The 14856-nt window shown below is 41.7% G+C and overlaps 1 protein-coding gene across 5 annotated transcripts in view; it reads left to right on the top strand.

The window, feature by feature from the left end:
• Positions 1–3371: 3371 nt before the first annotated feature.
• tasp1 (taspase, threonine aspartase, 1) overlaps positions 3372–14856 on the top strand; it is a 98582-nt gene continuing 87097 nt past the window's right edge. For 2 of the 5 annotated variants that reach the window (XR_007262798.1, XM_020533046.2), the window contains exons 1-3: positions 3374–3823; positions 14082–14149; positions 14363–14431. Coding sequence is in view for 3 of the 5 variants with exons in the window: in XM_020533046.2 (XP_020388635.1) it covers positions 3688–3823; positions 14082–14149; positions 14363–14431 (273 nt within the window). In the remaining 2 variants the exon portion in view is untranslated. Of the gene's footprint in view, positions 3824–14081; positions 14150–14362; positions 14432–14856 lie in introns of all 5 variants that reach the window. The other 3 variants (XR_007262799.1, XM_048600573.1, XM_020533047.2) reach the window with 3 other exon arrangements.

Raw genomic sequence — 14856 nt, forward strand, 5'->3', positions numbered from 1 at the left:
GTGGGCCTTATCTTGTGGCCTTCAGTTAATCAGTTTACAAAACATGGGCTATTAATGAAGTGAAGTAACATTGAGTCAGACTGTTTCAGGAAGCTATGTCAAGAACCACACCTCAAGATTGAATTATTTCGCCTATGTATCAATTTTAAATATTTAACACGAGCTTACCAAGCCTTTTAAATTACCTCTGCACTCAATACATTCCTAATCAGAATCCTTCTAACCTTATATTTTGAAGTGATGATATTATAATTCCTGTACAGAACAATAACCTTTAAAAAGGGATCCTCACAAGGTCCATTGGAAAAAAAGTCTTGTCAAGGTGTCACTTAAAACATTTATTGTAGTCAGTCCAAAAAACCCACTATAATTCAATATTAATTAATAGGTCAAAGACATTTCAAACAAAGGGGGAAGCTTCACTTTATATAGTCTGGTGTAGAGCTTGATGAACTCTACACCTTGTTATCTCAGATTCTCCAGCATCTGCAGTTCCTACTATCTCTGATACAACTTTATATAGTCTATCATGTCTTAACTGGGAAGAGTGTGATGATTATCATACTCCACTGTCCCATAAGCTGTCACAAAATGTATGAAAATGTATAAAATTTAAATGACACTGCCAAAATCCAATTTGCCTGATTGTGCTACCAAGGACAACGCAAAACACAGCATGTTTGATCAGTAACAGTAAAAAGTAATTCTATTTATTAAAACAGAACGTGAAAAAAAAATTTCTAATTTATGTAACTTAAACTATACCCCATCATTCATACAACACACTCACACACAGTTAAAACAGACAAAACCCATATGGTTTAACGCATGTACAGTGGGTGGAAAAAGAATATAGACAGGCTAAACAAAATTCCAAAGATCAGAAGTCCAGACCACAAGGTGGAGAGTTCTTTTTCTCTCACAGTCCTTTTATTTTTAGCAATAATGAGTCACTGTTGTTTGTATGGTAATGGTCATCCTTCAGTTCAATGGTTGACCAGATCAATTGTTATCTTTTCGTACAAACACTTTTAAGCTTTCTGGAGTTTTCTGTCTTTATACCCACATGAGAAAGGGAGAGATGCATTCTGTATGCTCTGGATTGTTTTCCCTCTTTGTTGCACTTGGCATTTGCAACTTTTTAAAAACTCTGCAGCTCAACCACAGAGCTGTTACCAGGCAGAAATTCATTAACGCAAAAGTGCAATTCATTTGCAAATATCCCTCATTTTGCTCCCAAAAATCGATATTGTATTGCACAGCTAAACAAGATGCAACAGATTGTTCAAGTGGCAAACAACTTTTCTAGCATTCCAGTTAAAGGTGTATGACTTCCATTTCAGTTTATTGTTCAAAAATAAAGTATATGTGGTCTTTTGCAAGTCAATGAAACAAAGATATGCCTCATGTTGTTAGAAGCACTCACATCACTTTCTCACAAATATGGGATCACATGTAGGTGAGGTGCCGGAAGACTGGAGGTTGGTTAACGGTGTGCCACTATATAATAATGGCGATGGCAGAGTGGTATTATCGCTGGACTGTTAATCCAGAAACCCAGATAACATTCTGGGGACCCAGGTTTGAATCCCACCATGGCAGATGGTGGAATTTGAATTCAATAAATGTCTGGAATTAAGAATCTAATGATGACCGTGAATCCTTTAGGGAAGGAGACTGCCATCCTTACCTGGTCTTGCCTACGTGTGACTCCAGATCCACAGCAATGTGGTTGACTCTTAACTGCCTTCTGGGCAATAAGGGATGGGCAATAAATGCTGCCTAGCCAGCGGTGCCCTCAGCCCGTGAATGAATAAAGAAAAAACATAATGGTGGTAAGGAAAAGCCAGGGAACTAAAGACAGTGACCCTGACATCAGTGGTGGGCAAGTTACTGGAGGAAATCCTGAGGGACAGGATATACATGTATTTGGAAAGGCAAGGACTGAATAGGGGTAGTCAACATGGCTTCGTGCATGGGAAATCATATCTCACTAACTTGATTGAGTTTTTTTGAAGAACTAATGAAGAGGATTGATTAAGGCAGAGCAGTGGACATGACCTATATGGACTTCAGTAAGGCATTCAACAAGGTCCCTCATGGTAGACAGGTTAGCAAGGTTAGATCACATGGCGTATAGGGAGAACTGGCTACAGAACTGGCTCAAAGGTAAAAGACAAAGTATAGTGGTAGAGGGTTGCTTTTCAGGCTGAAGGCCTGTGACTAGCAGTGTGCCTCAAGAATTGGTGCTGGATCCACTGCTTTTTGTCATTTATATAAATGATTTCAATCTGAACATAGGAAATATGCTTAGTAAGTTTGCAGATGACACCAAAATTGGAGGTATAGTGGACATCAAAGAAGATAGCCTCATAGTACAACAGGATCTTGATCAGATAGGCCAATGGGCCGAGGAGTGGCAGATGGAGTTTAATTTATGTAAATGTGAAGTGCTGCATTTTGGAAAGGCAAATCAGGACAGGACTTATACACTTAATGGTAATGTCCTGGGGGGGGGGTGTCGCTGAACAAAAAGATCTTGGAGTGGAGGTTCACAGTTCATTGAAAGTGTAGTCACTTGTAAATAGGATAGTGAAGAAAGTGTTTAGTATGCTTGCCTTTATTGGTCAGTGCATTGAGTATAAGAGTTGGGAGGTCATATTGCAGCTGTACAGGATATTGGTTTGGCCATTTCTGGAGTATTTTGCGTGCAATTCTGGTCTCCCTCCTATTGGAAGGATGTTGTGAAACTAGAAAGAGTTCAGAAAAGGTTTACAAGGATGTTGCCAGGGTTGGAGAGTTTGAGCTATAGGGAGAGGCTGAACAGACTGGGGCTGTTTTCCCTGAAGTGTCGGAGACTGAGGTGTGACCTTATATATGTTTATAAAATCATGAGGGACATGGATGGGGTGAATAAGCAAAGTCTTTTCCCTAGGGTGGGGGAGTCCAAAGCTAGAGGGCATAGATTGAAGGTGAGAGGGGAAAGATATATAAGGGACCGAATGGCCAACTTTTTCACTTAGACAGTGGTGCGTGTATGGAGTGAGCTGACAGAGGAAGTGGTGGAGGCTGGTACAACTTTTAAAAAGTATCTGTGTATATGAATAGGAAGGGTTTAGAGGAATCTTGGCCAAATGCTGGCAAATGGGACTAGATTTATTTAGGATTACTGGTGGGCGTGGGCGAGTCAGGCTGTAGGGTCTGTTTCCAAGCCATCTCTATGACATGTAATCTATCTTTATAACTCGGCTTTAATTTTGTAGGATTGCTTACTTCTTGTCCAACCACGCCAGGCCATCATTAACGGTGCAGATACCTATACCCTTATATTGCCAGGTCCAGCTTGGACTCCACTTCTGTCTCACCTGTACATGTTGTGTGGCCAAGAGGCGGGAACAGGTGGATGCGGAAGTGAATGGGAAGGGGAGGCGCTACTTACGGCCGTTGGTCGCGCGCGATGGGCGGGCCGAGTGGAACGTGCGGCCGTTAACCGCCACCCGCCGGGTAACGGCAAAGGTTGAGATCGCAAAGTGCGCGTGCGCCGATCCACAGTGACGGTCCAGTCGAGGCCTGCGAAGCGGCGGCCTCCGTCAGAACTAGGGGTTCCGCGCAGCTCTGTCTCTCCCTCTCTACCCTCCACGCTGATCCGATGGAAGGGGGCAATCGCCATGGCGCCCGGCTGTGACCATGGAGGCCGCAGGGAGCCTGGGACCCGGGGAGCCACAGCCTCCCAGCACTGCTGAAGGAGCGGCGCCGATGAAGAGGAGCGGGGGGGAAACGGCCTCCGAGGCGAAGAGCGTGGGATTTGTGCTTGTGCATGCAGGTGAGCAGTGGCCCTCCTTCCCGTGCCAAACCACTGGGCATCCTCATGTCCAACCTTGAAAGGTGTGGATGACCCCGTGGGCTGGGAATCATCAAATAAACGTTGCAGTAAGACCCGCCTCCAATTACGGCCAATCTGCGGAGCTTAACGATCGCAAAAGATCGATTTCTGATGCCAGACGTTGTTGACAAGAGTTTTCTAGTTGTTTGTAAATATGAGTCGACCTTGCGTGGCGTTGCTCCTGGATAAAGGCGTTCAGTTTGAATGAAGTCTTCCCAACACGAACAATGATCCTCTGCCTTTCATTTTCTCTTTAGTTTGTCCAATACCAGGGTCCTGTGCTTGAACAAGGGGAACTACAATAGAATGAGGGAGGACTTGGCTAAAGTAAATGGGAAACAAAGATTTTATGGTGGGACAGTTGACGAGCAGTGGAGGACTTTCAAAGCAATCTTTCGAAGTGCTCAGCAGAAGTATTTTCCAATGAAAAGGAAGGACTGTAAGAAAAGGGGTAATCTGCCATGGGTGTCTAAAGAAATAAGGGAGGCTATCAAATTGAAAGAGAAGGCGTACAAAGTGGCCAAAAACATCATGAAACTAGAAGATTGGGAAAACTTTAAAGGTCAACAGAAAGCCTCAAAAAGAGCTATAAGGAAAAGTAAGATAGAACATGAGAAAAAACTAGCACAGAATATAAAGACAGATAGGAAAAGTTTCTATAAATATATAAAATGAAAAAGAGTGGCTAAAGTAAACGTTGGCCCTTTAGAGCATGAGAAGGGGAATTTAGTTATGGGATATGATGAAATGGCCCAGGCATTGAACAGGTATTTTGTATCGGTCCTCACGGTGGAGGACACTAATAACATGCCAGTAATTGACAAAGGGACGAAGGTAGGTGAGGACCTGGAAACAATCATAATTACGGAAGAGGTAGTGTTGGGCAAGCTAATGGAGCTAAGGATTGATAAGTCTCCTGGCCCTGATGGAATGCATCCCAGGGTACTAAAAGAGATGGCGAAATAGCAGGTGCACTGGCGGTAATTTTCCAAAATTCGCTGAACTCTGGGGCAGTCCCAGCAGATTGGAAAACAGCAAATGTGACGCCACTGTTTTAAAAAGGGAAGTAGACAAAAGATGGGGAATTATAGACCGGTTAGCTTAACCTCTGTAGTGGGGAAGATGCTTGAGTCTATTATCAAGGAAGAAATAGCAAGGCATCTTGATAGAAATTGTCCCGTTGGGCAGACGCAGCATGGGTTCATGAAGGACAGGTCATGCTTGACAAATCTTTTGGAATTCTATGAAGACGTTACGAGCGAGGTGGACAACGGGGACCCAGTGGATGTGGTGTACCTAGACTTCCAAAAGGCCTTTGACAAGGTGCCGCACAAGAGGCTACTGCGTAAGATAAGGATGCATGGCATTAAGGGTAAAGTATTAGCATGGATAGAGGATTGGTTGACTAACAGGAAGCAAAGAATGGGGATAAATGAGTGCTATTCCAGCTGGCAGTCAGTGACTAGTGGTGTGCCTCAGGGATCGGTGTGGGGACCGCAATTATTTACAATTTATATAGATGATTTGGAGTTGGGGACCACATGTAGGGTGTCAAAGTTTGTAGATGACACTAAGATGAGCGGCAAAGCAAAGTGTGCAGAGGACTATGAAACTTTGCAGAGGAACATAGATACATTGAGTGAGTGGGCAAAGGTCTGGCAGATGGAATACAATGTAAATAAATGTGAAGTCATACATTTTGGTAGGAGTAATAGTAAAAAGGATTATTACTTGAATGGTAAAAAGTTGCAGCATGCTGCTGTGCAGAGGGACCTGGGTGTCCTTGTGCATGAATCACAGAAGATAGGCCTGCAGGTACAACAAGTAATTAGGAAGGCAAATGGAATTTTGTCCTTCATTGCTAAAGGGATTGAAATTAAAAGCAGAGAGGTTGTGTTGCAGCTGTACAAGATGCTGGTGAGGCCACACCTGGAGTACTGTGTGCAATTTTGGCCTCCTTCCTTGAGAAAGGATGTACTGGCACTGGAGGGGGTGCAAAGGAGGTTCACGAGGTTGATTCCGGAGTTGAGGGGGTTGGCTTATGAGGAGAGACTGAGTAGATTGGGATTATATTCATTGGAATTCAGAAGATTAAGGGGGGGATCTTATAGAAACATATAAAATTATGAAGGGAATAGATAAGATAGAAGAAGAGAGGATGTTTCCACTGGCAGGTGAAGCTAGGACAAGAGGGCATAGCCTCAAGATTAGAGGGAGCAGATCTAGGCCTGAACTGAGAAGGAATTTCTTCACCCAGAGGGTTGTTAATCTATGGAATTCCTTGCCCAGTGAAGTAGTTAATGCTACTTCAGTAAACGTTTTTAAAAAAAAGGTAGATTTTTTTTGAACAATAAAGGAATTAAGGGATACGGTGAGAACACGGGTAAGTGGATCTGAGTCCACGAAAAGATCAGCCATGATCTTATTGAATGGCGGAGCAGGCTCGAAGGGCCAGACGGCCTACTCCTACTCCTGCTCCTAGTTCTTATGTTCTTATGTTATGTTGTCCTTCAAAGTTTTCTTCTGCGCTCTCAATTGTCCTAACTCCCCTGCCTTTACATTTTCCTATTTTATCTTTATCGACCCATCTAAATCTTTCTTTCTTTAACATTTTTTTTCTCAGTCTGTTTGTTTGCAGTTAATTATCAATAGTGGTATATTTTGGACATTCCTGAAGTTTTGAGGTTTATCTTTGGCAGCAATCCTTTTCAAAATATTGAATCTTTTTAGAAGAATTTCAGTGTGTTCAGTCACATCCCTGATCACATCATAAGGTTTAAGTTGAACTTCACATCGCATTCAAGGATTGCAAAAAGCTGACATAATATGTACTTTGAAAAAATCATTGCCACTTGCTAAGGATGTGGAATGCAGTGTTAGTTCAGGAACCTCATTTGTAAGAATGCCAGAACGTTCACACTATCATTAAATTGGCACTAGATAGTGAACCAGAAATTAGTGGATTAATATTACAACTCTTGCCATTAGGAGGAAGAATATTTCCTATTCTATTTCAGTTCATTTTTTAAAATATTTTGAGTAATTAATTACTGGACAAAGTATGTTGTCAGCTTTGGAGTGAGGAATGGAAATATTTCTCTAATCAGACCTTATTTTATAAATCAGGCTAGAGTATAAAAATATTTATCTTGGGATATATTTATTTGTGTTGAGTTAAAAAAAATCATGAATGGTTTTGGCATAGAGTATATCTCAGTGGCTTCAAATTGGTCTGTTTCAAAAGAGGAAGGAAGAGTGACCCAGATAATAAAAGAAGGTGATTTGCAATGTATTTTTTAATGACCAGTGACTGTTACAACCAATGCAGTATACTTAAAGCAGTCACTCGTAATGCAAGTGAGTCTGCTTTCCTAGTAGCAGGAACTGAGGATGTGATTATTTTTGTGTGTGACATTAAATAGTACAGAATAAATAACAATGTACAGATGAACTCTCTGGGATTGCAAAGTACATGACCCATGTGGCAACAGATCATTTTGTGGAGAGTCCTTCAATGACTGGTGTACTCCAGTCTCTCGACTAAACAGGGGCATTTGTCATGTCTGCGGAAAAAATCTAATGATTAGTACCTGTGTGATAAATGTGTTCTCTTGATGCTGACTTTGGTTGTCATTTGTTCAAATTGGACAAAATTACCTACAAAATCTTTGCTTTCCAGCAGGACCTAGAGCTAACCTTGAAGCATTTTGTTCACTATCAAGAGCCCTTACTTTCAAGTGCACTGTCTTAGTTGCCTCCCCTCTGGCTACTGTGCAGCCCTTAATTGTTACTTGATCAGCTCTGGACTTAATTCCTGTCATGTTGTTTTTGCTAGCTTGGTTGCCTACCCTCTCTGCTGAATGCACATTTAGAAATTGCTTATCTATGTAGTCTAGTTGACCTGTCACCTTTCCTCCTAAGCTCTTTGCTGCCTGCATCGACAATTTGCCTGCCAACAACTAAGCTTCATGGCTGCCTTGAAATCTTCACTCCAGCATAGTTGCATCCTTGCACCATGGTTGGCTCTGCTGCAGAGGGGAGGGGTAAAAAGTGTGCCAGGGCAATAGTTATAGGGGACTGAATTGTAAGGGGAATGGACAGGTGTTTCTGTGGCCACTAACGAGACTCCAGGACGGTATGTAGCCTCCGTTGATCGTAGGATCAAGGATGTCTCGTAGTGGGTACAGGACATTCTGGAGGTGGAGGGTGAATGGCCAGTGGTCGTGGTACACATCAGTACAAACGACATAGGTAAGAAAAGGATGAGGTCCTAAAAGCAGAATACAGGGAGCTAGGAAGAAAGTTTAAAAAAATTGGACCTCAAAGGTAGTGATCTACCAGTGCCATGTGCTAATCTGAGTAGAAACGACATGATATATTGGATGAATACATGGCTGAAAGATGGTGCTGGGGGAGTGTTTCAGATTCCTGGTGCATTGGGATCAGTTCTGGAGGAGGTGGGACCTGTACAAATTGGACAGGTTACACCTGGGCAGGACTGGGATTGATGTCCTAGGGGGAGTGTTAGCTACAGCGGTTGGGGATGGTTAAAACTAATATGCCACGGGGGTGGGAAGCTATGTAAGGAGTTAGAGGGAGGGAGCATGGACAAAAACAAAAGGTAGAAAAGGGAATAAGAAAAGTGATAGGCAGAGAAACCATGGACAAAATTCAAACACAGTATTGGGAAAAATAACAGTGACACAAACAGTGTTTTAAAAAGACAAGCTTAAAGGCTTTGTGCCTTAATGTGCGGAGCGTTTGCAGTAAAGTGGATGAACTAATCATGCAGGATAGATGTAAATGGGTACAATATAATTGGGATTATGGAGACATGACTGCAGGGTGACCACGGATGGGAACTGAATGTCCCAGGGTATACAGTATTTAGGAAGGACATGCAGAAAGGAAAAGGTGATGAAATGGCATTGCTGATTAAAGAGGAAATTAAGACAATAGTCAAAAAGATATTGGCTTTGACAATGTGGAGCCTGTGTGGGTAGAGTTGAGAAATACCAAGGGGCAAAATACATTATTGGGTGTCATATGTAGACCCCCCCAAACTGCAGTGGTGATGTTGGGAATGGGATTAATTAGGAAATTAGAGATGCATGTGATAAAGGAATATCGGTGATCTTGGGTAATTTTAATCTGCACATAGATTGGGCAAATCAAATTAACCACTGTGCCGTAGATGAGGAATTCCTGGAGTGTATACAGGATGGCTTTCTTGACCAACATGTGGAGGAACCAACTAAAGAGCAAGCCATCTTAATCTGGGTACTGTGTAATGAGAAGCGAATCATTGCCAATGTAGCTGTGCAAAAACCGCTTGGCGATCAGCCACCATAACATGATGATAGAACTTTTTATCAAGTTGGAGAGTTGAGGTAGTTGATTTGGAGATGAGGATGCTGAATCTTAATAATGGAAACTATGAAGATGTGAGGCATGAGTTGGCCTTGATTGGGGAGAGTTACTTAAAGGGATGACAGTGGATAGGCAATAGCAAACATTCAAGGAACGTGTAGGGGAACTGCAGCAACTGTTTATTCCTGTCTGGCACTAAAGCAAAATGGGTAAGAGGGCCAATCCATGGCTAACAAACGAAATTAGAGATTGGATCCGATCCAATGAAGAAACATAAAGATTGGCCAAGAAAAACAATACGTCTGAGGATTGGGATCAGTTTAGAATTCAGCAAAGAAGGACCAAGGGATTGATTAAGAAGGGGAAAATACAGCATGAAAGTAAGCTTGCAGAACATAAAGACTGTCACTAAGAGTGTCTATAGGTATGTGAAGAGAAAGAGATTGTTGAAGACAAATATAGGAACCCTACAGACAGAATATGGGGCAGAGAAATGGCTGTGCAACTGAATGCATACTTTGGTGGAGAATGCAGGATTTAGTGAGAGGGAAGAATTGAGGGAGATCAATATCAGTAGAGAAATGGTGCTGGGAAAAATGATGGGATTGAAGATGGATAAATCCCCAGGGCCTGATAATCTACATCCCAGAGTACTTAAGGAGGTGGCTGTAGAAATAGCAAATGCATTGATGGTCATCTTCCAAGATTCTATAAACTCTGGAATAGTCCGTGCAAATTGGAGGGTAGATAATGTCACTCCAATATTCAAAAAGGCAGGTAGAGAGAAAACAGGGAATTATAGACCAATAACCATAACATCGGTAGTGGGGAAAAGTCTCAAATCCATTATCAAGGACTTTATAGCAGAGCATTTAGAAAGCAGTGGCAGGATCAGACAGTCAGCATAGACTTATGAAGGGGAAATCGTGCTTGACAAATCTGTTGGAATTCTATGAAGCCGTCACTAGTGGATTTGACAAGGGGGAGCCAGTCAATGTGGTATATTTGGACTTTCAGAAAGCGTTTGACAAAGTCCCGCATAAGAGATTATTGTGCAATATTAAAGCGCATGGGATTGGGGGAAGTGTATTGAGATAGACAGAAAACTGGCTGGCAGAGAGGAAGTAAAGAATAGGAATTAGTGGGTCCTTTCAAATTGGCAGGCAGTAACTAGTGGGCTGCTGCACGGATCGGTGATGGAACCCCATCTAATCACAATATATCATAATGATTTGAATGAGGGAACAAAGTGTAACGACTCCAGGTTTGCAGATGATACCAAGTTGGGTGGGAGCGTGAACTGTGACAAGGAAGCAGAGTTCCTTCAGCATGATCTCGACAGGTTGGGTGAGTGGGCACATCAATGGCAGATGCAGTAAAATATGGATTAATGGGAGGTTATTCACTTTGGAAGCAAAAACAAGAAGGCAGATTACTACCTGAATGACTAACTGAAAATTGGGAGGGGGAAGTGTGTAGTGGGACCTGAGTGTCCTTGTGCACCAGTCACTGAAGGTAAGCATACAGGTGCAGCAGGTGGTAAAGAAGGCAAATGGTATGTTGCCTTCATTGCGAGGGGTTTTGAGTACAGGAACAGGGATGTGTTGCAGTTATACAGGGCTTTGGTGAGGCCACACCTAGAATATTGTGTGCAGTTTTGGTCTCCTTTACTGCAGAAGTCCTTTTCTTGCTCTCAAGGGAGTGCAGCGAAGTTTACCAGGCTGATTCCGGGGATGGCGGGACTGACATATGAGGAGAGATTGACTAGGTTAGGATTGTTTTTGCTGGAGTTCAGATGAATAAGGGGGGGATCTGATAGAGACTTATAAAATTCTAACAGGACTGGACAGGGTAGATGCAGGGAGGACATTCCTGAAGGTGGGTGTGCCCAGGACCAGGACACTCACTCTGAGGATTCGAGGTAGACTATTTAGGATGGAGATGAGGAGACATATCTTCACCCAAAGAGTAGTGAGCCTGTGGAATTCGTTACCACAGGGAGTAGTTGATGCCAGAACATTGAACATATTCAAGAGGCAGCTAGATATAGCGCTAAGGGTGAATGGGATCAAAAGTTATGGGGAGAAAGCAGGATTAGGCAGTTGAGTTGGACGATCAGCCATGATTGTGATGAATGGCGGAGCAGACTCGAAGGGTTGAATGGCCTGCTCCTATGTTTCTCTGCCAGTTATCTCTTAAAAATTACCTAACTATTGTCTCAAATAAATACAAGATTAATTGACTGCACCTTTTTAATGTTTGTGAATGTTTCCCTATTTAAGGGACTGTACAAGTGCAGGTATTGGGGTGACCAATGGCTTCGTGGTTAACACAGCTGCCTCTCAGTGCCAGAGTGACTGTCTGTGTGGAGTTTGCACATTCTCTCCATGTCTGCATAGGTTTCCACTGGGTGCTGTGGTTTCCTCTCACAGTCCAAAATAAAATATAAAATATCCAACAATAAAGTGCCTCTAAATTGGCTTTCAAACTCTAATGGGGATGGTAGTGATACAAGGCAGGGGGTGAAATGAGACGGTGCAGTTGACTACATTACCAGTGTGTGCATCAGATTTAATGTTAACAGCACTGGATATGATCTCTATTCCAGCTGAGGTAATTCTGATAATTGTGTTCTCACCCTACCTGCAGTAAAAATCATGGCACTTTGCAGCGGTTCAGTGAATAATCATCAAGGACATGCCTTCAGGCACCACTCAAAAAGACGTCAAATACATCACATCTACTGAAAACAAGCTAGGTTAATCTTCAGTTGGCTCATATTGCATTTAGCAACAAATCTAGTTAAAAATGTTCCAGAATAACTGTATAAGCGGCTTGAGATTTATTTGAGACAACAAGGTGCAGGGCTGGATGAACACAGCAGGCCAAGCAGCATCATAGGAGCAGAGAGGCTGACGTTTCGGGCCTAGACCCTTCATCAGAAAAGTGCCCTGTTATCATTTGTAACAACCTCTCCAACTTCGTGTAATTCATGCTGATCTAGTAATAAGTATCCCAGAAGTTACACACAAAGATGGGTTACAGCTTACAATATTAAATTAGAATATCAGATCATGTGGTTTATTCAAACCTGTAATATGCATCACTATATTATTTGTATCCTTTCCTTGAATGCGGCACTGTACGATGGGTATAAAATGTTAAATAACTTGTACCAATATATGTATAAAAACCGAGAGAACAGCGGATGCTGTAAATCGGGAATAAAAACAGAAGTTGCTGGAAAAGCTCAGCAGGTCTGGCAGAATCTGTGAAGGAGAAAACAGAGTTAACATTTTGGGTCCGGTGACCCTTCCTCAGAACTGATAGTGACTGGGAAAACGTCAGTTTATATGCAGAGAAAAGGGGAGGGGGATGGGGTAGGGAGTAAACAATAGGATAGAACCTAAATAGAGAGAAGAGCAGTTGGATAGACAAAAGGGTTGATAACGATCAGGTTGGGAGGGTGAATAGTTGTTAATGGGGACTATTAGTGACTAACAACAGGTAGTGTGTAATGGCAGGCTATGTGGTAACAAGGCCTGGTGTGTGGGGTAGGGGGCTGGGACATGGGAGAGTTTAGGCTGTAAAATTATTGAACTCCATATTGAGTCCGGAGGGCTGCACGGTCCCCAAGTGGAAAATGAGGTGTTGTTCTTTCAGCTTGCATTGAGCTTTGCTGGAACACTGCATATGTATATGTATATGTATAGTCTGTTCCTAGTCTTTGTGACATCCAACTAGTTTATTTGAAGAAATGAAATCAAGGAGCTGAAGCTGGAAAGCTGGATGCATGAATTTTAATGCAGTCTAGATCTAAGGTATCACAGTCATCGTACTGTAGATATACCTGAATGTTCTTATTTAACTAAGCTTGAATTGGAAAATATTCTACAATCCCATCAAGTTTAATAATTTTTCACAAGTTTAAGTAAGTGTGAAGTTGCTTGCTACCATTTGTTTCAATGCAGCCTGCTAGTACGTGGCCGCTAGACCACCTCCAGTTAATGAGGTTTGACCTAATAATGTTAACTAGAGCATGTGCTGTTGCATAAAAAACTTTGATGATATGTCTGGTGGGGTGGATGAAGGAAATCTAGATGCTTTTATTGATGTTTGAGTAATTTGGTCAAAAAGCTAGAGACCAAACATAGCTGCAAGCCTACACTTTAAAATACATTTGATATTTTAGAAGTAATCTTAATTCCATTTTAATGTTATTAATCTTTACCATGCTAAATTTTCATATGAAAGCTTTCAAAAGTTCACATAAAGCCTACCAATCAGGATTGACTCAAGCAGCCCTCTATTTTAGGGTGCTTTTGTGCCACGAGATGTCACTGCTGTACTTGTGCACTAATAGTAAGTTCTTTCAAACAAAATCATTCTGAAGCTGTTCTCTATACCTTGCACAAGTGAGCCAGGAGTGTGAGGGGAGAAGGCAGCATTACACCCTATCCAACTTCTGATCTCCCCTTTTAATGCATATATACTTCACTTCCAATTATTATCTTTTATTGTAGGAACTCCGGGTGCTTTTAAAATCTTTGTAGCACTGTAGTGTCATCCTGCTTCTTACCTTAGTTCCAATCAGCTAATGAAGCACAAACTGCTTCCTGAGCTTGGAATTATTTGATGTACAGTGAGCCGTCCCCCCCCACTCACTGGGCATTTGGGGAGCTTGCTAATTTTTTTCTCTTTTAAAAGCTGCCCAACAATCTGCGGGATGGATCTACAAAGGGGCTTATGTGATTAGCTAAAATTGCATTATTCAGTTGTGATAATTTAGTAAATTATCAATTAATTATTTCAAATTTGATTATTTTAGGGGCAGGCTATCATTCTGAGTCGAAAGCCAAGGAGTATAAACAAGTGTGTAAGAAAGCTTGCCAAAAGGTAGGATGTATCTGCTACTGGTTGTCTGATGCTGCAATCTTAATGTGTTGAGAGGTTGGCTTGCATTGTGAATGTATATAAGTCAATTGAAACATTTTCAAAGAAGTCATGATATTTAGAAATTAATTTGTTTCCAAAATAAATCTTTTTTTTGTCAGTTTGAGTTAATTGTGTGATTAAGGCATTTTGACCAGAAGCCTACTTGTCTTTCAGGCAATAGAGAAGCTTCAAGCTGGAGTTCTAGCTGTTGATGTAGTTACAGCAGCTCTTATTGAGCTTGAGGTAAGGATCTGAGCAGCAAAGTATTTCAGAACATTCTTGAGTAGGAGTTCAGAATTTTTCTTTGCATCCTCTGTAGATAGAAATGCTAGGAGACAAGGTAGATTGGTCAGGACCCTTTATGATTACTTTCATTATAACTTATGGAACATTTGCTATATTTTTGCCCCTTTCTAAAAATTATGATGCTGTTTTTCAGGCTTTGCAATCACGATTACCAAATCTAGGCAGTCAACAATTTAAGTAATTTTCTGATAATTAAGTTTTAAGAAGTGGATATTTTGTTTTTTTAATTCGATAAAGAAAGTTATACAATTGTGACAATTGGGAGTGGTTAACTGATACCAAGAGGACAGAGGTTGTCAGTGCAGAATTTTTCGGTCCCATTAAAGTTATGGGGGTAACATCCTCCTCTTTAGTCGAGGTGT

Source organism: Rhincodon typus, chromosome 9, assembly GCF_021869965.1.
Source record: "Rhincodon typus isolate 14 chromosome 9, sRhiTyp1.1, whole genome shotgun sequence".
In the NCBI taxonomy this organism is placed as follows: domain Eukaryota; kingdom Metazoa; phylum Chordata; class Chondrichthyes; order Orectolobiformes; family Rhincodontidae; genus Rhincodon; species Rhincodon typus.